Below are 27,182 nucleotides of genomic sequence, written 5' to 3' on the forward strand. Positions count from 1 at the left end.
ACCTGATTTTAGCTGAAGAGGAATGACACGGTTGCGGATACTCCGTCTGAGAGAGTAAACATAAACTAAGAGTACATTGTGGTCCTCTTGGATGGGACGAGAGCCATTTGTGACTCAGAGTTGAGTGTACCCATTCATCAATGGAGGGGGTCCAAAACTTTTCATCCTTCCCCTCCCAGTATTGTGCCAGTAGCCACTATAATCTGCTTGGAGTATCTGGGTCAGGGCCATTGCCACAAATGAGCTTAGCGAATTGGCAGAAGGCCGGGCTGGATGATGACAATATTAAAAGTGTTTTCCTGGCAAAAGGAAATCAGCAAATCCCAGTGTTATCACCACATGATCCTGGCGTGCATATGCTGCTTCGGAGACAATGGCCCAAGCTAGAAATCATGAATGGAGTCTTAGAGAGTGATTCAACCTGTTCAAATTCCTGTACGAATTTCAAGTCCGTAGCCACTGCGTCTGACGACGAATCAGGAGGTGACCTGTGCAGTCACAGCTTCACAAAAGTTTGTAGAACAAGGGAAAAGGAAAACAATGGATCTGTATGAAGAATGTGTTCCTGGATTGGAAAGCCAGGCAAGAATTGCTGGGATAATTGGGAATCGTGGTCAAGGAAAGACTAGGCCTTCTCCATCAACCTACCCCCTTCCAACGAACAAAGACCAGCCTGATAATGCCGTTGCACTGCATACTTGTCTGGATTTGAAAATGGAGAGCCCACTGTTAAGCACTGGGGAAGATAGAAGTTACTCAGGTGAGATACAGTCCCTACTCCCACGTGAAGCTCACAAGACAAGGTACTGAATCCCCATTTTACAGTTGAGGACACTGAGGCACAGAGCATGAATTGACTTGCCCAAAATCACAAATGAGGACCGTCTCTATATGTTGCCAACTTGTGCTTCCCAAGCGCTTGGTACAGTGCTCTGCACACGGTAAGCGCTCAATAAATACGATTGAATGAATGAATGAGAGAGGGAATCCTGGTAATAGCCGAGCGCTGACGTACACACTATAACGGTCAGACCGGGCTGAGCCCAGTATCGTGGAAAAGATTCTCCTCTTTTTTTGGATTCCCTGCGCAGCCCAGTGAAGATGAGGCACGGAGAGTAAATTCATCCTGGAGCTGTACCGTGGTGGCAAAGATAAGATTGATAAGATCGATAAGTCTGGGACATGTCTCTAACCACCACAACAAGGCTTAGAACAAGAATGCTGTCTCCGAACACTGTGGAAAACACTCGGATCTCTTCCAACCCTGGGCCAAAGCAGATTTGGCCGATTTGGATTTTTAGACTGTGAGCCCAATGTTGGGTAGGGACTGTCTCTATATGTTGCCAATTTGTACTTCCCAAGCGCTTAGTACAGTGCTCTGCACATAGTAAGTGCTCAATAAATATGATTGATTGATTTGGGCAGCACGTGATGCTCTTGAGAAAGAACCAGTAGTCGTGAGGGAGGAGGGTGAGATTTGTATTTCACTGAATCAGCCAGGTGATGCAGAATAATAATAATAATAATATTTGTTAAGCGCTTACTATGTGCAGAGCACTGTTCTAAGTGCTGGGGAGGTTACAAGGTGATCAGGTTGCCCCACGGGGGGCTCACAGTTTTAATCCCCATTTTACAGATGAAGTAACTGAGGTAAAGAGAAGTTAAGTGAGTTGCCCAAAGTCACACAGCTGACAGTTGGTAGAGCCGGGATTTTATCCCCTGACCTCTGACTCCAAAGCCCGGGCTCTTTCCACTGAGCCACGCTGCTGGCATAAAGAAAACTGAAGCAGTGGATCCCCTTTTACCACCGAATTAATAGACCTAAGCAACTCCAAGCTTGGCGACACCAACCTTAAGGTTATCAAAGAATTCTGCTACCTAAAGCAGCACACTAACCCATGATAGCTCTAATCATCTTGTATTCTCCCAAGCGCTTAGTACAGTGTTCTTCACATAGTAAGTGCTCAATTAGTCTGTTTGACCGACTGATGGATTGATAGGCACGAAAAAAGAAAATCTAGTAAAGAAGGCCAGCATATCCTTTGGGCGACTGCCAGGCAGGGTAGCCACAGAGTACATTGTCCTTTGCTTTCACACACGTGGTTACAGGTGAATTTCACTGCCTGTGCTGTCCTCCCCTGACCTAACTATAATAACAATAATAATAATTTTGGTATTTGTTAAGTGCTTACTATGTGCACTATGTGGGCAGGATACAAGGTGATCAGGTTGTCCCATGTGGGGCTCACGATCTTAATCCCCATTTTACCGATGAGGTAACAGGTGCAGAGAAGTTAAGTAATAATAATAATAATAACGGCATTTATTAAGCGCTTACTATGTGCAAAGCGCTGTTCTAAGCGCTGGGGAGATTACAAGGTGATCAGGTTGTCCCACGTGGGGCTCACAGTCTTCATCCCATTTTACAGATAAGGGAACTGAGGCCCAGAGAAGTGAAGTCTTTTAGACTGTGAGCCCACTGTTGGGTAGGGACTGTCTCTATGTGTTGCCAATTTGTACTTCCCAAGCGCTTAGTACAGTGCTCTGCACATAGTAAGTGCTCAATAAATACGATTGATGATGATGATGATGAAGTGACTTACCCAAAGTCACACAGCTGACAAGTGGCGGAGTTGGGATTTGAACCCATGATCTCTGACTCCAAAGCCCGGGCTCTTTCCACTGAGCCGTGGAGCGGGGATTCATTCATTCATTCAATCGTACTTATTGAGTGCTTACTGTGTGCAGAGCACTGTACTAAGCGCTTGGGAAGTCCAAGTTGGGATTTGAACCCATTACCTCTGACTCCTAAACCTGTGCTCTTTCCGATGAGCCACGCTGTTATTATGGTACTTGTTAAGGGCTTACTCTGTGCCAAGCACTGTTCTAAGAACTGAGGTAGATACAAGTTAACCTAGTTGGACAAAGTCCCTGTCCCACCTTGGATTTACACTCTTAATCCCCATGGTATTTGCAGATGAGGTAACTGAGGCACAGAAAAATGAAGTGACTTGCCCAAGGTCACACAGCAGACAAGTGGTGGAGCCGGGATTTGAACCCACGACTAGGCCCATGCTCTATCCACTACACCATGCTGCTTCATGGTGAACCAGCAAGGAAGCAGGCTGGTATAGTGAAAAGAGCATAGGTTTCAAGGTCGGAGGATCTAGGTTCTAATCCTGGCTCTGCCAGCTTTCTGCTGGGTGACCTAGAGCCAGTCATTTCACTTCTCTGTGCCTCAGTTTCCTCATCTGTTAAATAGAGATTCAATGCCTCGTCCCCCTTCTACTTAGACCGTACTACCCATGTGGAACTTGATTAACTTGAATCAACCACGACGCTTAGTACAGTGCTTGGCAAACATTAAGTGCTTAACAAATATGATGATGATGATGATAATAATAATGATAAGTTTTGTTAAGGGCTTATGATGTGCCAAACATTCATTCATTCATTCAGTAGTATTTATTGAATGCTTACTGTAGGGATTGTCACTATATGTCACCAGCTTGTACTTCCCAAGTGCTTAGTCCAGTGCCCTGCACACAGTAAGCGCTCAATAAATACAATTGAATAAATGAATTTGTTCTGACGACTTGACACCTGTCTCCTTGTTTTGTTTTGTTGTCTGTCTCCCCCTTCTAGACTGTGAGCCCACTGTTGGGAAGGGACTGTCTATATGTCGCCAACTTGTGCTTCCCAAGCGCTTAGTATAGTGCTCTGCACACAGTAAGCACTCAATAAATATGATTGAATGAATGAATGAATGAATACTGTGTGCAGAGCACTGTACTAAGCACTTGGGAAGTACAGGTTGGCAACATATAGGGACAGTCCCTACACAACAACGGGCTCACAGTCTAGAAGGGGGAGACAGACAACAAAACAAAACAGGTGGACAGGTGTCAAGTCATCAGAATAAATAGAGAGAAAGCTAGATGCACATCATTAACAAAATAAATAGAATAGTCAATATGTACAAGTAAAATAGAGTGATAAATCTGTACAAACATATATACAGGTGCTGTGGGGAGGGGAAGGAGGTAGGGCGGGGGACTGGGGAAGAGGAGAGGAAAAAAGGGCTCAGTAGAGCTGGGGGAGATACAAGGTAATAAGGTTGTCCCACGTGGCGCTCACAGTCTTAATCCCCATTTTACGGATGAGATAACTGAGGCCCAGAGAAGTTAAGTGACTTGCCCAGAGTCACACAGCTGACTAGTGGCAAAACCGGGATTAGAACCCATGACTTCTGACTCCCAAGCCCGGGCTCTTTCCCCTGAGTCATGCTGCTTCTCTAGTATGATGATGATAAGTTTCTTGAAAAGGTGAGATCCCCCTACTCCTGTCTGCCAAGGTCCAGAATGCGGGCTCCTATTTATTTTTTCAAGTTTTTAACTTTTATCAACCCCACTCCTACTTTATCGTCATTGTCATTTCTGAATCGCAACCTGTCTCTCATCGCCCAGGAAGGTTGGGGTCACGCCGGTAACACTTGGGTTGGCAAGGTGAGCATCCGATCAGTGGTGTTTATTGAACGTTTACTGTGTCCAGAGCACTGTACTAAGCGGTCGGGAGAGTTCAACATGGTGGGGTTGGTATAAATGACCCCTGTTCTCAGGGAGTTTATAATCCCGTTGGGGATTTCAAAGCACTGGACAAACTGATGTGGGATGGCTCATGGACTGAATACTAGTTGCAACCCGTTGTGTAGAAGGCTCTTCTCATCAGAGAAATGCTCATCAATCAATCAATCAATCAATTGTATTTATTGAGTGCTTACTGTGTGCAGAGCACTGTACTAAGCGCCTCATCAGAGCGTTTCCGAGACCTTTGCTGGGAAATGGGTCCAGCAGCTTGCCTAGTGCACGGCCCTAGGAGTTGGGAGGACACAGGTTCCAGTTCTGGCTCCGCCACTCCTCTGCTGTGTGACCTTGGTCCAGTTCATTCATTCAGTCAGTCGTATTTATTGAGCACTTATTCATTCATTCATTCATTCAATCGTATTTATTGAGTGCTTACTGTGTGCAGAGCACTGTACCAAGCGCTTGGGAAGTCCAGGTTGGCAACATCTAGAGACGGTCCCTACCCAGCAGTGGGCTCACAGTCTAGAAAGGGGAGACAGAGAACAAAACATATTAACAAAATAAAATAAATAGAATAAACATATACAAATAAAATGCATAGAGTAATCAATCAGTACAAACATATATACATATATACAGGTGCTGCGGGGAGGGGAAGGAGGTACGGTGGGGGGGATGAAGAGGGGAAGGAGGGGGAGAGGAAGGAGGGGCTCAGTCTGCACTTATTGTGTGTAGAGCAATGTATTAAGCACTTGGGAGAGTACAATATAACCAGAAACAGACAGATTCCCTGCCCACGGTAAGCTTACATTGTAAAGTCACTTCAATCCTTTGTGCCTCAGTTCTCTCATCTGTAAAATGGGGATTTAGACTGTGAGCCCCATGTCGGGCAGGGACTGTGTCCAACCCAATTACTGTGCATCTGCCCCATCGCTTAGTACAGTACCTAGCTCATAGTTGGGTAGGGACTGTCTCTATATGTTGCCAACTTGTAATAATAATAATAATAATGATGATGGCAGTTGTTAAGCACTTACTATGTGGAAAGCACTGTTCTAAGCGCTGGGGAGGATGCAAGGTGATCAGGTTGTCCCATGTGGGGCTCACAATATTTAATCCCCATTTTCCAGATGAGGTAACCGAGGCCCAGAGAAGCGAAGTGACTTGCCCAGGGTCACACATCTAAGTGGCGGAGCCGGGATTTGAACCCATGACCTCTGACTCCAAAGCTCGTGCTCTTTCCACTGAGCCACGCGGCTTCTCTATGGACCGTGTGTCCAATACTGGTCACTGCTCTTAAGAAAAGGTATGAAAAACTGGAGAGGAACGAGACAGGAATGATGATAGGATAAAAACTGGGTAACAGTCGTAACAATAATAATGGTATCTATTAAGCACGCACTCTGTGCCAAGTACTGTACTAAGCGCTGTGGAAGATACCAGATAATCACACACCTAAGTGGCAGAGCCGGGATTTGAACCCATGACCTCTGACTCCAAAGCCCGGGCTCTTTCCACTGAGCCATGCTGCTTCTCCAACTTGGGAACTCCTACTTCCCAAGCGCTTAGTCCAGTGCTCTGCACACAGTAAGCGCTCAATAAATACGATTGAACGAATGAATGAAATACCACAATTATTAAATGTCCTTTGCAAGCTGCTCAGAGGTAGAAGAGATTCTGGTGATGTTGACTAAATCCTGAAGCCACTGCCCTCACCTGTTCCAATATGGGGGATAATTGTGAACACTTGGGTTGTGATGTTGTTGTTGTTGTTGTTTGTTTTGTTTACCATCTCTTACTTCTAAGTCTTATTTGCTGTTTTCAACCAAAGGGACATGAAATTCATGGAGGTAAAGGCTGCGTTAATTTCACAAACAGGGTCCAAGTAACCAGGGAAGCAGGTGGTTTAGTGGAAAGAACCCGAGCTTGGGAGTCAGAGGTTGTGGGTTTTAATCGCAGCTCTGCCACTTGTCAGCTGTGTGACGCTGGGCAAGTCACTTAACTTTTCTGTGCCTCAGTTACCTCATCTGTAAAGTGGGGATTAAGACTGTGAGCCCCAAGTGGGACAACTTGATCACCTTTTATCTTTCTCAGTGCTTGGCACATAGTAAGCACTTAACAAATACCATCATTGAGAAGCAGCGTGGCTCAGTGGAAAGAGCCCGGGCTTTGGAGTCTGGAGGTCATGGGTTCAAATCCCAGCTCCACCAACTGTCAGCTGTGTGACTTTGGGCAAGTCACTTCACTTCTCTGGGCCTCAGTTACTTCATCTATAAAATGGGGATTAAGACTGTGAGCCCCCCCGTGGGGCAACGTGATCACCTTGTAAACTCCGCAGCGCTTAGAACAGTGTTTTGCACATAGTAAGCGCTTAATAAATGCCATTATTATTATTAAGGAACAAGGTCTTCAGTCAGTTATCAGTCATATTTATTGAGCGCTTTCCATAAGCAGCACACTGACTAATTCCGGGGAAAAGTACAATACAACAATATATAACAGACACATTTCCTGCCCACAACGAGCCTACAGTCTAGTGGGAGAGATGTAATAATAATTATAATGGCATTATTTAAGTGCTGACTATGTGCAAAGCACTGTTCTAAGCACTGTGGAGGATATAAGGTGATCAGGTTGTCCCACATGGGGCTCACAGTCTTAATCCCCATTTTACAGATGAGGGAACTGAGATCCAGACAAGTGAAACGACTTGCCCAAAGTCACACAGCTGACAGTTGGAGGAGCCGGGATTTGAACCCATGACATCTGACTCCCAATCCTGGGCTTTTTCCACTGAGCCATGCTGCTTCTCTGTAGTTACAACACAGTCCAGTCAGACATAGTCCCTGACCCTCACTAGGCTCACAGTCTAAGGAGGAAGAAGAATGCCAACTTGTACTTCCCAAGTGCTTAGTACAGTGCTCTGCGCACAATAAGTGCTCAATAAATACGATTGATTGATTGACTGATTGATTGATTTAATTCCCTTTTGCAGAAGAGGAAACTGAGGCAGAGAAAGGTCAAGTGGCTGGCCCAAAGTCATTGAGTCCTTAATTTTTCCTAGCTCTTGCCCATGTCCCTTACCTTGATTTATATTCAGCATCCTCACAAGTGTTTTGGGATCAAGTCAAGAGGTACAGCGAGAGCAGAAGTAAAGAAATGGTATTCGGCTCCCTGTCTTTAAATTTAAATCCAAGAGAAGAATTATGGGGAAGCCATAGGTTCATGGTGGGATACATTGACTTTAATCCGTGGTATTACCATGAGTGTTTACCTAACAGAGCCCTGGGATCGCACCAGTGGGAAAGGTAAGCTTGTGTGGGCAGGAAATCAATCAATCAATCAATCACTTATTGAGTGCTTACTATGTGCATTCATTCATTCAGTCGTATTTATTGAGCGCTAACTATGTGCAGAGCACTGTACTAAGCGCTTGGGGAGTACAAGTTGGCAACATATACTCAATGCCTGGGAGAGTACAATGTACCAGAGTCAATCAATCAATCGTATTTATTGAGCACTTACTCTGTGCAGAGCACTGTACTAAGCGCTTGGGAAGTCCAAGTTGGCAACATATAGAGACAGTCCCTACCCAACAGTGGGCTCATAGTCTAGAAGGGGGAGACAGAGAACAAAACCAAACGTATTACCAAAATAAAATAAATAGAATAGATATGTACAAGTAAAATAAATGAATAAATAGAGTAATAAATATGTACAAACATATATACATATAGACACATCCCCTGCCCACAACAAGCTTACAGTCTAAAGAATAATAGCTGTAGTATTTGTTAAATACTTACTATGTGGTGGCCACTGTTCTAATCTTTGCGGTGGAGAAAACTATTCCAGCCAGACACAGTCCCTTGTCCTGCATGGGGCTCATTCATTCAATCGTATTTATTGAGCACTTACTGTGTGCAGAGCACTGTTTTAATAGTGCTCATAGTTTTAATCCCCATTTTACAGATGAGGTAACTGAGGCCTAGAGAAGTTAACTTGCCCAAGGTAATACAGCACACAAGTAACGGAGCCGGGATTCTATTCTTTTTATTTTGTTAATGATGTGCATCTAGCTATACTTCCATTTATTCTGATGACTTGACACCTGTCCACATGTTTTGTTTTGTTGTCTGTCTTCCCCTTCTAGAGTGTGAGCCCGTTGTTGGGTAGGGACCGTCTCTAGATGTTGCCGACTTGTACTTCCCAAGCGCTTAGTACAGTGCTCTGCACACAGTAAGCGCTCAATAAATACGACTGAATGAATAAATGATTAGAACCTGGGTCCTTTTGACTTCCAGGTGCAGGCTCTTGAAGCAGCGTGGCTCAGTGAAAAGACCCCGGGCTTGGGAGCCAGAGGTCGTGGGTTCTAATCCCAGCTCCGCCATATGTCTGCTGTGTGACCTTGGGCAAGTCACTTAACTTCTCTGAGGCTCAGTTACCTCATCTGTAAAATGGGGATTAAAACTGTGAGTCCCCCGTGGGACAACCTGATCACCTTGTAACCTCCCCAGCGCTTAGGACAGTGCTTTGCATATAGTAAGTGCTTAATAAATGCCAGCATTATTATTATTATTATTATCCACTAGGTCATGTTGCTTCTCACATACACAATCTACCTTCTCTTAGTATGCAAACTGATGCTCTCAAGATGGTCCTTCTTCACTGAACTCAACTCTCTCTCCCATCTCTCCACCAATCTTGTACAACTAACCCACACCATGGATCACCTCCACATTATAATAATAATGATATTTAAGTGTTTACTAATCGCCACTAACCCACACCATGGATCACCTCCACATTATAATAATAATGATATTTAAGTGCTTACTATTCGCCAAACACTGTTTCAAGTATCGGGGTAGATACAAGGCAATCAGGCTGTCCCACGTGGGGCTCACAGTCTTCATCCCCATTTGACAGATGAGGTCACGGAGGCATAGAGAATCAATCAACCAATCAATCAATCGTATTTATTGAGCGCTTACTATGTGCAGAGCACTGTACTAAGTGCTTGGAAAGTACAAGTTGGCAACATATAGAGACAGTCCCTACCCAACAGTGGGCTCACTGTCTAGAAGGGGAGACAGAGAACAAAACCAAACATATTAATCAAAATAAAATAAATAGAATAGATATGTACAAGTAAAATAAATAGAGAAGTGAAGTGACTTGCCCAAGGTCACAAAGCACACAAATGGCGGAGCTGGGATTAGGACCCAGGTCCTCTGAGTCCCAGGCCCGGGCTCTTGCCACTAAGCCACACTGCTTCTTCGTGCTTTCTCCACTCCTATATTTGAGATATGGAGCGCAACTGGCAGAAATCCAGACACCTGGCCGAACTCATCCATCTGAAATTCAGCCTTACTTGCTTTAATTCACTCAATTTAAATTTATTGAGGACTTACTGTGTGCAAAGCACTGTACTAAGCGCTTGGAAATTAGAATTCAGCAACGAGTAGAGACAATCCCTACCCAACAACGGGCTCACAGTCTGCACTTTCTTCCACCTGACAACAGTCTTTCTCCATCTTTTTTGACCCAAATGCCCATTGTCCATGCCAGCCATTCCAGATATTTTACTCCTCCTCCAATCCCTTTTTTCTCTACCCCTGACAGCCATCTCTTTCACTTAATGACCTGGCCGTGTAATCTATTGATAAAAATGAAACCATTAGGAGTGATCTCTATAAAATCCCCTGTGCTCATTTCCAATATTGCCCAGCTCCTGCACCCTCTTTGACTCTCCCATCTTTCCCAGCAATGTCTCGAGACGTCTCAACTCTGCTCAAAATCTACTCCCTCCACTTGCACCTCTGATCCCATCCCTTCACACCTTATTAAAACACTTGCACCGTCTGATTTTCCCTCTCTGAGTACCATCTTCAACTGTTCACTTTCCAACTTTGAAGCTGCTTTCAACCATGCTCATTTATACCCCATTTAAAAAAAACCCAACAACCCTCCTTTGACCCCATGGCTCCTTCCACAGGGAAGCAGTATGGCGTAGTGGATAGAGCACGGGCCTGGGAATCAGAAGGTCATGGGTTCTAATCCTGGCTCCGCCACATGTCTGCTATGTGGCCTTGGACAAGCCACTTCATTTCTCTGGGCCTCAGTTCCCTCATCTGTCAAATAATAATTGGCATTTGTTAAGCGCTTACCATGTGCAAAGCACTGTTCTAAGCGCTGAGTCTTTGAGCTCCACTTGGGACAGGGACTGTGTGCAACCTGATTTGCTTGTATTCACCCCAGTGCTTAGTACAGTGCCCACCACATAGTAATCGCTATATCATAAATATATCAAATAACAAATATCACAAATACCACAATTACTCCAGTTAATAGCCCATCTCCCTCCTACCATTTCTCTCCACACTCCTTGATTGAGTTTTCTCCAAACAATGTCTCCTCCTCCTCTCTACCTGTTCACTCTTTGACCCCCATTATGCTGATCCAGGCACTTTCATATATCTTCTTGACATCAGTGACCTTCTCACTGACCCCCCTGCCTCCTGTCTCTCCCAACTCCAGTCCACGTTGGAGTCCACTCTACTGCCTGGATCACATTTCTAAAAATCCACTGCCTCCAAAACTCTCCACTCCTCAAGAACCTCCGGTGGTTTCCCATCCACCTCCACATCAAACAGAAACGCCGAAACCATTAGTTTTAAAGCGCTCAGCGTTTCCTTGCTGATTTCCCACTACAACCCAGTCCTTACAGTCTGCTCCTCTAAAGCCAACGTACTCACTGTGCCTCTCTCCCATCTGTCTACCCTCCTGCTCCTCACCCACTTCCTCCCACTGGGCTGGAGTGCCTTTCTCAATCAATCAATCATATTTATTGAGCGCTTACTGTGTGCAGAGCACTGGACTAAGCGCTCCATAGCTAACAGACCACCTCTCCCCACTTTCAATCCCTTATTCTTATACTGAGCAGCGTGGCTCAGTGGAAAAGAGCCCGGGCTTTGGAGTCAGAGGTCATGGGTTCGAATCCAGGCTCCGCCACATGTCTGCTGTGTGACCTTGGGCAAGTCACTTCACTTCTCTGGGCCTCAGTGACCTCATCTGTAAAATGGGGATGAAGACTGTGAGCCCCATGTGGGCCAACCTGATCACCTTGTATCCACCCCCAGTGCTTAGAACAGTGCTTTGCAAATCGTAAGTGCTCAGAGAAGCAGCGTGGCCCCGTGGAAAAGAGCCCGGGCTTTGGAGTCAGAGGTCATGGGTTCGGATCCAGGCTCCGCCACATGTCTGCTGTGTGACCTTGGGCAAGTCACTTCACTTCTCTGGGCCTCAGTTCCCTCACCTGTAAAATGGGGATGAAGACTGTGAGCCCCACGTGGGACAACTTGATCACCTTGTATCCACCCTCAGCGCTTAGAACAGTGCTCTGCACCTAGTAAGTGCTTAACAAATGTCATTATTATTATTATAATTCAAATCACATCTCCTATGAGAGGCCTCCAATTAAGCCCTTTTTACCCCAACTCCCTCTCCCTTCTGAGTTGTCTAATAATAACGATGATGGCATTTATTAAGTGCTTACTATGTGCAAAGCACTGCATACAAAGCTATGTACTAAGCGCTGGAGAGGTTACAAGGTGATCAGGTTGTCCCACGTGGGGCTCACAGTCTTCATCCCCGTTTTACAGATGAGGTAACTGAGGCACAGAGAAGTGAAGTGACTTGCCCAAAGTCACACAGCTGACAATTGGCGGAGCCGGAATTTGAACCCATGACCTCTGACTCCAAAGCCCGGGCTCTTTCCACTGAGCTACGCTGCTTCTCCAAGTCTATGCACTTGGTTCTCACTTCATATTCACCCCTCTCTCTGCCATGCTGCACTCATCCGTAATTTATTTATATTACTTTTCTGTCTCCCACTCTTGACTGTAAACATGCTTACCGGCTTTGTGGTATTGTGCGTTGAACTTGATTTTCTCCTGTCAACCCCAGCATTTAGTACAGTACCTGGCGTGTAGTAAATGCTTAACAGCTGCATGGCACAGTGGACAGAGCATGGGCTTGAGAGTCAGAAGGCCGTAGGTTCTAATGCTGGCTCGGCCACTTGTCTGCTGTGTGACCTTGACAAGTCACTTCACTTCTCTGTGCCTCGGTTCCCTCATCTGTAAAATGGGGATTGAGACTGTGAGCTCCGTGCGGAACAGGGACTGTGCCCAACCTGATTTGCTTATATCCACAGTGCCTGTCCCATAGCAAGCACTTAACAAATCATCAATCGTATTTATTGAGCGCTTACTGTGTGAAGAGCACTGTACTAAGCGCTTAGTACAAATACCAATTATTAAATGTCATAAAAAGCACTTAGTACAGTGCTGTGCACATAGTAAGTGCTGCTCTGCCAATTGTCAGCTGTGTGACTTTGGGCAAGTCACTTAACTTCTCTTTTAGACTGTGAGCCCACTGTTGGGTAGGGACTGTATATGTTGCCAATTTGTACTTCCCAAGCACTTAGTACAGTGCTCTACACATAGTAAGTGCTCAATAAATACGATTGATGATGATGGGCCTCAGTTACCTCATCTGTAAAATGGGGATTGACTGTGAGCCCCCCGTGGGACAACCTGATCACACTGTAAACTCCCCAGCACTTAGAACAGTGTTTTGCACGTAGTAAGCGCTTAACAAATGCTATTAAACAAAAATACACACCCGTGATTGACTGATGATCGACTGGTATTTATTGAGGACTTACTGGAAGAGTGAAAGGAGCACTTGGGAGAATACAGTAGAGTCGGTAGACATGATCCCTGCTCTCCAGGAGCTTACGATCAAGGTTCATCCCATCCACCTTGACCTTTCATTTATTTCCGTCATTGTGGAGGCAGCCAATCTGGTTTACGGAGGCGGTTATCCATTCTTGGCAACCCTATCTGCAGCGGAAAGAAGAAATCTGCCGTCTACAGAAGAAATCTCCATCTGGCTGACGGATAATGGGTTCCTGTATTGTTCTAAATGTAATTCATTCCTTACCGGTTCATCTGAGGTGGTCTTTTAGACACAATAGATGAGCTTCCTAGGTGAAGGCTACTAGATCGGTTTTGCATTCCTTATCCAGCGCGATGGGGGAATACCTAATATATTCAGTAACTAGAGTAGGACAAACAACAAGGAAGTAACTAGAAAGAAATGTAACATATCCATCCGGAAGCTCCCTTCCCCTTCATTCATTCATTCATTCAATCGTATTTATTGATAGCTTACTGTGTGCAGGGCACTGTACTAAGCGCTTGGGAAGTACAAATCAGCAACATATAGAGACGGTCCCTACCCAACAATGGGCTTATAGTCTAGAAGGGGGGAGATAGACAAAAAAACAAAACAAGTAGCTAGGTGTCAATACCATGAGAATAAATAGAATTATAGCTATATACAAATCATTAATAAAATAAATATAGTAAATATGTACAAATAAAATAATAATGATAATAATGATAATGGTATTTGTTAAGTGCTTACTATGTGCAAAGCCTGTTCTAAGCGCTGGGGAGGTTACAAGGTGATCAGGTTGTCCCACGGGGGGCTCACAGTTTTAATCCCCATTTTACAGATGAGGTAATTGAGGCACAGAGAAGTTAAGTGACTTGCCCAAAGTCACACAGCTGACAGTTGGCTAAGCCGGGATTTGAACCCCTGACCTCTGACTCCAAAGCCGTGCTCTTTCCAATGAGCCACGCTGCTTCTGTGAATAGAATAGAATGAATAGAAGCAGCATGGCTCAGTGGAAATAGCACGGACTTTGGAGTCAGAGGTCGTGGGTTCAAATCCCAGCTCCGCCACTTGTCAGCTGTATGACTTTGGGCAAATCACTTAACTTCTCTGGGCCTAAGTTACCTCATCTGTAAAATGGGGATTAATACTGTGAGCCCCACGTGGGACAACCTGATCACCTTGTAACCTCCCCAGCGCTTAGAACAGTGCTTTGCACATCGTAAGGACTTAATAAAAGCCATTAAAAAAGAATAGAACAGAATGAATAGAATTATAAATATGTACAAATATACACAAGTGCTGTGGGGAGGGGAAAGGAGTAGGGCAGAGGGAGGGAGGGAGGTTAATGGGGAAGGGAGGAGGAGGTCGGAGAGACCACCAATCTTTCCCTCTTCCAAGCTCTGTAGAAATCATATCTCCTTCAGGAGCTCCTTACTGACTCACTCCATTCTGCACTATGTAAGCATTTGGGTCCATGACCCCCTAAATACTTTGAAACCCATCTCATCATCGCATCTGTAGCTCTTATGTTCATAGCCTTATACTTTGCTGCTTCACCTCTCTGTAATTCATTTTAACATCTGTCTCCCCCTCTGGAATGCAAAAAAAAAAAAATCATCCTTGTGGGCAAGAAATCAGGCCTACTAACTCTGTTGTACTCTCCCAGCTGCTTAGTATATTGCTCTGCATCCATTCAGTTCATTCAATCATGTTTATTGAGCGCTTACTGTATTAAGCGCTTTTAGACTGTGAGCCCAATGTTGGGTAGGGACTGTCTCTATGTGTTGCCAATTTGTACTTCCCAAGCGCTTAGTACAGTGCTCTGCACATAGTAAGCGCTCAATAAATATGGTTGATTGATTGATTAAGCGCTTGGAAAGTACAATTCAGCAACAAAGAGAGACAATCCCTGCCCAGATCGGGCTCACGGTCTCATTCAGTAAATACCACTGATTGACTGAACAAACTATGATGATGATGATTATGGTATTTCTCAAGTGCTTATCATGTGCCAAGCACTGCTCTAAACACTGGGAGAGATGCAAGTCAATCACGTTGGTCCCAGTCCCTATCCCACATGATACTCATAGTCTAAGTAGGAGGGAGAACAGGCTTTGAATCCCCATTCTATAGATGAGGAAACGGAGACACAGAGGAGTAAAGTGACTTACCTAAGGTCACACAGCAGGCACGTGGCAGAGCCAGGATTAGGACCCAGGTCCTCTGATTCCACTAGACTAATATGCCAGGTATCAATGTCAATCAATCAATGATATTTATTGAGTGCTTACTATGTGCAGAGCACTATATTAAGTGCTGCAGAGAGTTCGGGTATAATTGAGTTGGTAAAACACGTTTCCAGTCCACAAGAGCTTACATTGTAGAGGGGGAGGCAGACCTCAATGTAAATAAATCAGTGAATTATGGATAAATACATCTTGTGGGTCTGAGGGAGGGATGATTAAAGGGTCACAGCGTGGCTCAGCAGAAAGAACATGGGCTTTGGAGGCAGAGGTCATGGGTTCAAATCCCGGCCCCGCCAATTGTCAGCTGGGTGACTTTGGGCAAGTCACTTCAATTCTCTGGGCCTCAGTTACCTCATCTGTAAAATGGAGATTAAGACTGTGAGCCTCCCGTGGGACAACCTGATCACCTTGTAACCTCCCCAGTGCTTAGAACAGCACTTTGCACATAGTAAGCACTTAATAAATACCATTATTATTATTATCATTATTATCATTATTATTATTATAGGGTGCAAAGCTAGTGCAAGGGCCACACAGAAGTGAGTGAGAGAAAACATCTCTGCCCCTCGGCATTCAACCTTGAGAAATCCTTTTTCGGGCCTTGCATTTCCCTCTGTCTGCTTCTCCTTTTCTGGATTAGTTGGCCACAATGATAATAATGATAATTATGGCATTTGCTAAGTCCTTTCTGTGTGCTAGGGTATTGAGCACTGGGGAGGATGCAAGCAAATCAGTTTGGACACAGTCCCTGCCCCACGCGGGGCTCACAATCTCAATCCCCATTTTACAGATGAGGTAACTGAGGCCCAGAGAAGGGAAGTGACTTCTCCAAGGTCACACAAGTGGCAGACAAGTGGCTGAGCTGGAGCCAAAGTAAACCCTCCTTCAGTAAGGGGGATATACAGCATGGAGTTTCCAACCATGCAGCTGCCTATTATAGTTATCATCACCGTCCTCACCCGGTGTGTCATTATTTCACACCTTCCTTGTGTAAGACGTGGACTAAATGCATTTCAGATTAGCTTCGGTTGATTTGAAGTTAAACAACGGAGACAACCCGGTGCATTTAGCTTTCCTAGAAATCCATTCAGGATGTGCCAGCTGATTGGAGAAGACCGACGTTTCGCTTCCAATGAAGAAAAAATAAAATCACGCCAACACGTTCGGGGCTTTTTCCCGAAACTCTCTTTAGGAGAGGACCTATTTTTTTATGGCATTTATTAAGCACTTAGTATGTGCAAAGCACTGTTCTAAGTGCTGGGGAGGTTACCAGGTGATCAGGTTGTCCCACGGGGGGCTCACAGTCTTCATCCCTATTTTGCAGATGAGGTAACTGAGGCCCAGAGAAGTTAAGTGACTTGCCCAAAGTCACACAGCTGACAGTTGGCAGAGCTGGGATTTGAACCCCTGACCTCTGATTCCAAAACTCGTGCTCTTTCCACTGAGCCACGCTGCTTCCCCAAGGGGAAGGACTTCCCCTTCCAGAACAAAATGGAAGGGAAATGTTGGTGATACACCGTGAGGGTGAAGGCATGTATGAGTCTGTGCTTTAGGGGAGTCCGGGCACGCGGGATAAGTTCATTGACTGCCTGCTAATCTATTCCCAGATGGAGGTTGATGCAGATGAAAAACGCCACCGCACACGCTCCAAAGGTATTCGAGGTACGTCGCTCGCTTCACTAAATCACTCCAGGCTCCTGCTCAGGGTGACCTTCATCCTCCAAAATCTCCCCTCTCCATCCATCGCGGCCCTTGCTTTTACACAACCTCTTTGGCGGTTTTCTGTCGAAGAGGGGTTCTCGTAATAGATGATAAATTTTTCTATATTTTCCGTCTCTCCGCAGTTCCCGTGGAACCAGCCATACAGGAGCTGTTCAGGTTAGTGCTCTGAGCAGAAAATGAATCCCCATTAGCAATTTAGAAAATTCATGCCTTTTAATGGGTATAATGCACTTTCAAGTTCATTGATGGTTCGCTCATGCCCTACTGCACTGATGAAATTAATTCCCCTGAGACTTGCTAATAAAAAGCGTCCCCTCTTTCCTTTCCTCTCAGTTATTTGATTTCTCCCTTTCTGCCTCTGTGGCCCTCCACCTCTCTAATACTTACCGCCCGCTTTTAGGATAATCTCTCCACAGCCCGCTGGTACCTTATATAATTAATTTCTTCCTCTTGCAGCTGTCCTACTCCTGGCTGTGATGGCAGCGGTCACGTTAGTGGCAAATATGCAAGACACAGAAGGTAATGCCGATATTTTTTTTTCCCCCCTAATGGAACAAAAGCATTTGATGGCCACTTTATCTGACATACCGTATTAACGACCTAAACAAAATAAGGAAACAGTGGCCAGTTGAACTTGAAAAAAAAAATAGCTCTCATCTTTGCCTTCTCTTTCTAAAGCTCTCTCCTTTATTTTAAGGATCTTATAGCAGAAGTATTTCTACCCCATCTATACCCGGCAGGACAAAAAACAAAAGAGATGTAAATTAGGAATTGTTGTTTCTTTTTTTACATTTAGTGTTCTACATTTTCTACCTGCAGGTGATTATCATGTTGAATGCCATACAGGGGAAAAAAAAAACCCAACCAAAAAGCCCCTTCCATTTCACTGCCATCACTTGTTTGTATTGCCTATCTTTTCTCGTTTTTACTTGCAATTTCACCGATTACGTGTGGCAAAACAAATGTGACCCTATTGACATTTCTGAGCTAGTGTAACTTGTGTCATTTACCATGGCTCATAACAGAAAGGAAAATACCAGCACTGGAATAGAAAGCAGATTCGTGATGAAGATAGATTCAGAGGTCAAGATCTAGGACAAATCAGCACTAAGGAGACTTGGGCATTCAGGGTTTGTTTTTAATGCATTTGGAAACACTGTTAGTACAGTTCCTTAAAACTGACTACATTTCCACGTGGCAGAATCTCTCTAAATGCATTATGTTTTGCATACTGGTATTAATCTTTACAGCCCGATAAATGGTATCAGAGAGAGTTTAGTATGTGCAGACCATACCTCTAATTTTATTGAGAAGTTTATTCCATTATTTATTGCATGATGTAATAAGCAGTATCGTTACTTGTAACCCTAAGTTGTAATCATTTCTAAGAGAATGCGCTGACATGGTTTGCTCAAAAAGCAGTGTGGCTCAATGGAAAGAACACAGGCTTTGGAGTCAGTGGTCATGGGTTCAAATCCCTGCTCCGCCAATTGTCAGCTGTGTGGCTTTGGACAAGTCACTTAACTTCTCTGTGCCTCAGTTACCTCATCTGTGAAATGGGGATTGACTGTGAGCCCCCCGTGGGACAACCTGATCACCTTGTAACCTCCCCAGCGCTTAGAACAGGCTTTGCACATAGTAAGCACTTAATAAATGCCATTATTATTAATATTATTCAACAAGTTTTTCAAGGAAAACTAGTTTTTTAGAATGAAAATGGCTTAATTTGCCATTTTACGATTCTTCTTGGGACCTGCAATTTCCATTTTTAATTGTCCTTAAGTTTTGAAGTGGTATTTTGGTTATTTGAAAGTTTTTCCTGCAAAATTGAATATTCAAGTGAGAATGATGCAGTCTTGAAGTCATTGTCTCCAAGTGGCCTTGGCTCCTTGCACCCCTATCCGAGTTCGTTTCTTAACTCCATGTTTAATTTATTTTCCATTATCCTTAAATGTAAAGTTGAAATAAAACTAATTATTCAGTAGACTGAACTATAAATCCCAAATTATTGGAAAAATCCCAATTCGCTATTCTTAAGAGCATAGAGGTATGAGTGGAAAGTATGAGAAGCAGGGTAGCTTAGTGGAAAAAGCCCCAACTTGGGAGTCAGAGGACACAGGTTCTAATCCTGGCTCCACCACTTGTCTGCTGTGTGACTTTGGGCAAGTCATATAACTTCTCTCTGCCTCAGTCAACTCATCTGTAAAATGGGGATTAAGACTGTGAGCCCCACGTGGGGCAACTTGATTACCTTGTATCTACCCCAGCACTTAGAACAGTGCTTGGCATATAGTAAGCACTTAACAAATATCATCATCATTATTATTATGATTATTATTGGTGCAATCGACAAATTTTCTGTCTTAACTCAAGGAAAACAACAATGAGGTTCTGAAACTAGGGTCAGTGGAAACTATTTGGATAAGTTTTCAAAGAATATGAAGGCGTTTGCCTTAGCTTCCTTTCAAATAGAAAACAAAACAGGTATAAGTGAGCAATATCAACTTATTTATTTCAGAATTGCTTTGTCCAGAAGTTAACAGGGGGAAAAAAAATCTTCAAAGTAATTCAACATATAACTGATTTGAAATTTACTGACTTAAATACCTTTAGCATGTCCCATTTTTTTTTCTGGAAAGGAAATAAAAGTCAGTTTCCAAATGAAATTGGATTTATATCACTGTACAATGTTGCTGAACTTTATAATGTGTGTATGCGTGCATGTGTACATACGCACACTTGTGTAGCGTTTTTCCTAGGCAATGCAAGTGCGGTTGGGTGAGATGAGGTGAAATTATGAGATGTTAATTCTGCATTTTGCTTTCATGACATGATTCTAGCATGAGAATTCATGAACAGCCTGGATTTTAGAGCTGCAAATTAGATGAAATTTTGGTGAGAATTCACAATGGCATTCCAATTTGGAAGCCTATCAAGCATCCGTGGGGTTTTTTGTTCTTGTAAAATTATTTCATTCTATTTTTCCTCAGCCTAATTGTCAATCGACCAAGTCAGATTGTAGCCAGCTTCTAGACTACGAGCCCGCTGTTGGGTAGGGACCGTCTCTATATGTTGCCAACTTGTACTTCCCAAGCGCTTAGTACAGTGCTCTGCACACAGTAAGCACTCAATAAATACAATTGAATGAATGAATAAATTATAGATGTCCATTCATTTGAAAAGAGATCCTACTTTTGACGGGAAGTATATTGAAATTCTAGTGAATTTTAAGCCTGAACTTTCTTCTTTATTTTATCAATTTTAAAAATTGAATACAAATAATTTGGCCTGCTAATAAGCATTCATATCATGAAAAACATTTTTAAATGATCCAAATCCAGATACCAAATGAGAATTTAAAATTGCTTTTCAAGTCCTGTTTTTCTGTATTTTTATATTCAGAATCATTTTTTGAAGTCTAAGCAGAATTGTATTCAAATTACAATTTCCAAAGAACTTAATAAAGTTGTGAGACCTCCAAGTCACAGTAGCAAAGCAACTCACTACTAAGGATGAATAATACTTATTTCATCTGGTACCTGGCTAAACAAAAATCAGTTCACTAATTTCTGAATTTTTGTTTCCTTAACAGTAATGTTAAACTTCAGTTTGAGCAAACATTTTCTTAGTTACTGAGCTCAAATTAAGGCTTCCATTTTTCTTAATTCACAAAACAAACCTATTCACATTCAAGGCAAACATTTGACCTACCAGTAAATTTTAGAGAAAAAAGGGTAGATCAGTTAGAGTTTTATCATTCATTCATTCAATTGTAGTTATTGAGTGCATACTGTGTTCAGAGCACTGTACTATAAAGGCTTGGGAAAGTACAATACAGCAATAAAGGGAGATAATATATACATATATATTATCTCCCTTTATTGCTGTATTGTACTTATATATTTATATATATTTATAATATATATTTATATATATATATTATCTCCCTTTATTGCTTAATAAATATATATATATATTATCTCCCTTTATTGCTGTATTGTACTTATATATTTATATATATTTATAATATATATTATCTCCCTTTATAGCTGTATTGTACTTATATATTTATATATATTTATAATATATGCATTTATATATATATTATCTCCCTTTATTGCTTAATAAATATATATATAAATGGCATTTATTAAGCACTTACTATGTGCAGAGCACTGTTCTAAGCACTGGGGAGGTTACAAGGTGATCAGGTTGTCCCACGTGGGGTTCACAGTCTTAATCTCCATTTTATAGATGAGGTAACTGAGGCACAGAGAAGTTAAGTGCTTGCTTAAAGTCACACAGCTGACAATTGGCAGAGCTGGGATTTGAACCCATGACCTCTGACTCCAAAGCCCAGGCTCTTTCCACTGAGCCACGCTGCTCCCTGCCCACAATGAGCTCAAAGTCTAGGGTGGGTGGGGGAGACAGACATCAGTACAAATAAACAGGCATCAATATAAATAAATAAAGTGACAAATATATACATGTGTACTGTGGGGCTGGAAGATGGGGGGAAGAGCAAAGGGAGAAACTCAAGGTGACACAGAAGGGAGTAGAAGATGAGGAAAATTGGGGCTTAGTCTGGGGAAACCTCTTGGAAGAGATGTGCCTTCAGTAGGGCTTTGAAGAGGAAGAGAGTGTCTGGAGGATTTCAGGAGGGCGGGCGTTTTATCTGTGGTGAGTGTTAACCTGCAGAATTCATTGTACGATGCCTAATTTCCTCTTAAATAGTAGAACATTTACAAGGAAGTACCGTTCCCCTCAAAATATACCTAGCTGGTGATCCGCTCTGAAGACGACGTGACTGATGGTGAGATTTTAATTCTATGTATGAGAGACGGAAAAAGCAAACACGTCGGTGTGATGACAATCCATGCATCCGTCAATCAAACAATCAGTGGTATATATTGAGTGCTTTCTGCATTCTAAGTGCTTGGGAGAGTACAGTACAACAGAGTCAGTTGGCATATTCCTTGTCTATTGAGAGTTTATCAGCTCTCTCCTACCTTCTGACCATCTCCCTTCTCCCAGCAGAGGCCAGCTCACACTCTTGTTTCCTTTCAAGCCAATCTCCTCACTATTCCCCACTTTAGACTGTAAGTTTGTTGTGGGCAGGGAACCTGTCTGTTTATGGTTGTAGTATACTCTCCCAAGCGCTTAGTAAGGTACTATGCACACGGTAAGCGCTCAATAAATACAATTGAATGAATCAAATTAATAGTCCTGTTTCTCACCTTTCCCGTTTGTTAACGCCCTCCCTTTCACTTGGTAGTCCCTCTCCCTTCACAATCAATCAATCAATCAATTGTATCAATCGTATTCACATCTGGTCGAGCGCTTACCGTGTGCATAGTACTGCACTAAGCGCTTGGGAGAGTCCAATATAACATTATTACAGACACATTCTCTGCCCACAGTGAGTTTACAGTCTTTCCCTGGTTATTCACTCTTCTCCCCATTTATCTGCCCCTCACACTCTCACTTCAGCTCCTCCGAGTAGCCCAACACTTGGGTTCCATCCCTACCTGCCTGTTACTCTATATGAGCAGCATTAGAATTAGGCCTACTAACCTTAAAGTTGCATTTTACTGGAAACATCAAACCAGAGGGAGTAATATTGTCATTCTCCGCCATTAAAAACAAAAAACAATTCTCAATAATCACCTGGTTTTTGTTCCAAAGCATTGTTAAGTTTTACATCGCTGATTTTTTTTTAAGTCCTTTTGCCGTAACAGTCTCTGAGGGGGGTTGTAGATGAAACTAAAAGATTTTGGTAGACCTAAATAAAAGAGAAGAAAATACTGCTATCCTTCAGATTCTGTTCTTTGCCTTTTTCTACCTAGGGTGGGTGGATCCTGGCCAATAAGCTCTAGAATAATTACAGCAGTCGAATCAGGCAATCAGGGGTACATGGAACATGGAGATGCAGGAATCGGCTACATTATCAATCAGTGGTATTTATTCAATCAATCAATCAATCAATCGTATTTATTGAGCGCTTACTGTGTGCAGAGCACTGTACTAAGCGCTTGGGAAGTACAAGTTGGCAACATATAGAGACAGTCACTACCCAACAGTGGGCTCACAGTCTAAAAGGGGGCACTTAGTGTGTGCAGAGAGATTGTGCAATATAATAGACATGATCCCTGCCCTGGAGGATTTTACAATCTAGTTTGAGAGACTGTCTTTTTCCTGCATTTCCTCAAATAAGTAAGGAGTCCAAGGCATACATCCATCTAGACTGTAAACTCATCATAGGCTGTGAATGTTTCTACCGACTCTTTTTTTATGGTATTTGCTAAGAGCTTACTGTGTGTCAGGCACTGTACTAAGCGCTGAGGCTGATAGAAGCTAATCAGGATGGATACAGTCTTAATCCCCTTTTTACAGATTAGATAGCTGAGGCTCAGAGAAGTTAAATGACTTGTGCAAGATCAATCAATCGATATCAATCAATCAATCATATTTATTGAGCGCTTACTGTGTGCAGAGCACTGTACTAAGCGCTTGGGAAGTACAAGTTGGCAACATATAGAGACAGTCCCTACCCAACAGTGGGCTCACAGTCTAAAAGGGGGAGACAGAGAACAAAACAAAACATACTAACCAAATAAAATAGAATAGATATGTACAAGTAAAATAAATAAATAAATAAGTAGAGTAATAAATATGTACAAGCATGTACAAGAACTCACAGCTGGCAAGTGCAGAGCCGGGATTAGAACCCAGGTCCTTTTGACTGCCTGGCCTGTGTTCTATCCACAAAGTCACACTGCTTCTCAACAATGCAGTTGTATTGTATTCTCCTAAGTGTTTAGTACAGTGATCTGCACACAGTAAGTGCTCAATAAATAAGATTGAATGAATGAATGAATGAATGAAGTACTTCACAAGGGTTTCTCAGCACTTACAACAGTGCATCGCATGTAGTAAGCGCTTAGCAAATGCCATTATTATTATTATTTACTTTATGTTTAAGCCGTTGGACACTGGAAACACATTTCTACCACGAGGCTTTACCATTTTTCAGATAATTTCATGTTTTAGGTCAAAGACCCCAAATGAAACTTAGTTTGAAATAGTATCAACTGCTGAATTTGTAATCTCAAATCCCGCAAGCTAAACATCAGAGACCACATGATTATAATCTAGACTGTGAGCCCACTGTTGGGTAGGGACCATCTCTATATGTTGCCAACTTGTACTTCCCAAGCGCTTAGTACAGTGCTCTGCACACAATAAGCGCTCAATAAATACGATTGAATGAATGAATAATCAAACACTAAGGGATTGGGGGTTTCATTTCAGATGGAAAAGCTGTTATGTAAACTATCAGAAAGTCGACATATCGGTAACTTCCCATAGAAAGACGATAATTAGATTGTACTATGTAGTAAAATCTTGAATGCCATCTTCAAGGGAAGTTTTGAGGTGTAATTGGGAAAATTTGTAATTAATGAGATTTGCAATCTTTTGAAAAATCACCTTTTTTTTGTACGAACTAAGAGAGAACGAAGATAAGAAGGTACATGGGTTGCCTTGGTCACTTCATCTGTCCCGTAATCACCCTTTTTCTGTTGCCCTAACAATAATAATAATAATAATAATGATGATGTTGGTATCTGTTATGTGTTTACTATGTGCCAAGCACTGTTCTAAGCACTGGGGTAGATACAAGGTAATCAGGTTGTCCCACATGGGGCTCACAGTCTTCATCCCCATTTTACAGATGAAGTAAATGAGGCACAGAGAAGTGAAGTGACTTGCCCAAGGTCACACAGCTGACAAGTGGCAGAGTCAGGATTAGAACCCAGGACCTCTGACACCCAAGCCCAGGCTCTTTCCTCTAAGCCACACTGCCCTAGAAGTCTTCCACGGCCTAGTGGCTAGAGCACAGCCATGGGAATCAGATGGTGATGGGTTCTAATCCCTGCTCTGTCACTTGTCTGCTGTATGACCTTGGGCAAATCACTTCACTTCTCTGGGCCTCAGTTACCTCATCTGCACAATAGGGATTAAGACAATGATCCCAGTGTGAGATAGGAATTGTGTCCCACCCGATTTGCTTGTATTCCACCCCAGTGCTTAGTACAGTGCCTGACACATAGCAAGCATCTAATGCCACTATTTTTATTATTTTTTGGAAAAAAAAAAAACCCTCCATTCATTCAGATATATTTATTGAGCACTTTCTGTGAGCAGAACACTGTACTAAGCTCTTGGGAGAGTGCAACATAACAATAAGCACATTCCTTGTCCACAAAGAGCTTACAGTCTAGAGGAATCTCAGTGCCACCTTGTCTCCCTTTGAACTGTCATCCGTAGGTCATCATCATCATCATCAATTGTATTTATTGAGCGCTTACTGTGTGCAGAGCACTGTACTAAGCGCTTGGGAAGTACAAGTTTGCAACATATAGAGACAGTCCCATTTTGGACGTTTCATAGGGGTGTCAATTTCATACATTTCCACTGAGAATTTTGGTTTATAATAATAGTAATAATAATGATGGCATTTGTTAAGCGCTTATTATGTGCAAAACACTGTTCTAAGCGCTGGGGAGGATACAAAGTGATCGTGTTGTCCCACGTGGGGCTCACGGTCTGAATCCCCATTTTACAGATGAGGGGACTGAGGCACAGAGAAGTGAAGTGACTTGCCCAAAGTCACACAGCTGACAAGTGGTGGAGCCGGGATTAGAACCCATCATCATCATCATCATCAATCGTATTTATTGAGCGCTTACTATGTGCAGAGCACTGTACTAAGCGCTTGGGAAGTACAAATTGGCAACATATAGAGGCAGTCCCTACCCAACAGTGGGCTCACAGTCTAAAAGGGGGAGACAGAGAACAAAACCAAATATACTAACAAAATAAAATAAATAGAATAGATATGTACAAATAAAATAAATAAATAAATAAATAGGTAAAAAAACCCATGACCTCTGACTCTCAAGCCCAGGCTCTTTCCACCGAGCCACGCTGCTTCTCCTGATTATAATAAGATTGTCTTTAAGTATTCAAAGTACATGCATCATCGTATTTGGTCTTGAAGAAAGCTGATCAGGTGAGTTCTGTGGCCAACCCTTGACATATTCCTCCTCCACCTCAATTGATAAACCAGTCCCCAAATTCAGGCTGTCACCTTTAAAGTGAAAAGCCTGGAAATCGTGGAGGACTGGCATTTCTCTCTTATTACGGGAAAATTATTGAATCTTCTGCGGCTCGCTGCGCCGTATTTTTTGCATTCAGTTTTTTTTTTTTTCATTCCAGATACCTTTTCACCCACCAGTTTGATTGTCATGGCTGCAGCAGTGGGTGAATAATTGCCTGTCTTCACAGGAGCATGTTTTGGAGCTAAAGTCGAGTGCTTGCTTCCTGATGTATGCCTCATTTGGATTCTGCCGACAGCCTAGGGGCTGTATTATTCATGCCTTGACAGATAGCACTCACTAAAGCATTGGATCAGGGCCAGCTCCTGGCAGAGAGATAGTGGAGCATTGCAACTTGCAACTGAGAAGCGCATCTATAATATGAAAAAAAAAAAGAGAGAAAGAGAGAGAGAAATCCTCGTACCACCCCTTTTTTTAGTTTCACTTTGATGGAAAATTCATTTGCATCAAAATAAAATACCCTAAAAATAATTACCTTTTTTTTAATCGTAACCACGCTTGAAAGTTTAACACAATTTTCCACATTTAATTGCGAAGCTGATTTTAATTAGTAAGGCCCTGCAAGTGAAAAATGAAGATGCACTTGGGCGAGTAGAACACATTGCAGTGTCTGTTGAATGCTCTAATTAATGTCTGGCTGCTGAACAACAGAGCTCACTGTGAGGTAGTTATGAAAAATTCCACGCACGCCACCACACAGTAAGTCTATC

At 42.9% G+C, this 27,182-nt stretch overlaps 1 protein-coding gene across 4 annotated transcripts in view; it reads left to right on the top strand.

The window, feature by feature from the left end:
- Positions 1-27,182, top strand: part of MYT1L (myelin transcription factor 1 like) — a 450,983-nt gene that overhangs the window by 168,212 nt on the left and 255,589 nt on the right. For all 4 annotated transcript variants that reach the window (XM_038772247.1, XM_038772248.1, XM_038772250.1 and 1 more), the window contains exons 3-5: positions 17,179-17,233; positions 17,416-17,449; positions 17,750-17,812. In XM_038772247.1, coding sequence (XP_038628175.1) covers positions 17,179-17,233; positions 17,416-17,449; positions 17,750-17,812 — 152 coding nt within the window. The remainder of the gene's footprint in view (positions 1-17,178; positions 17,234-17,415; positions 17,450-17,749; positions 17,813-27,182) is intronic.

The sequence above is a fragment of the Tachyglossus aculeatus genome, chromosome X1 (genome assembly GCF_015852505.1).
Source record: "Tachyglossus aculeatus isolate mTacAcu1 chromosome X1, mTacAcu1.pri, whole genome shotgun sequence".
Classification (NCBI taxonomy): Eukaryota; Metazoa; Chordata; class Mammalia; order Monotremata; family Tachyglossidae; genus Tachyglossus; species Tachyglossus aculeatus.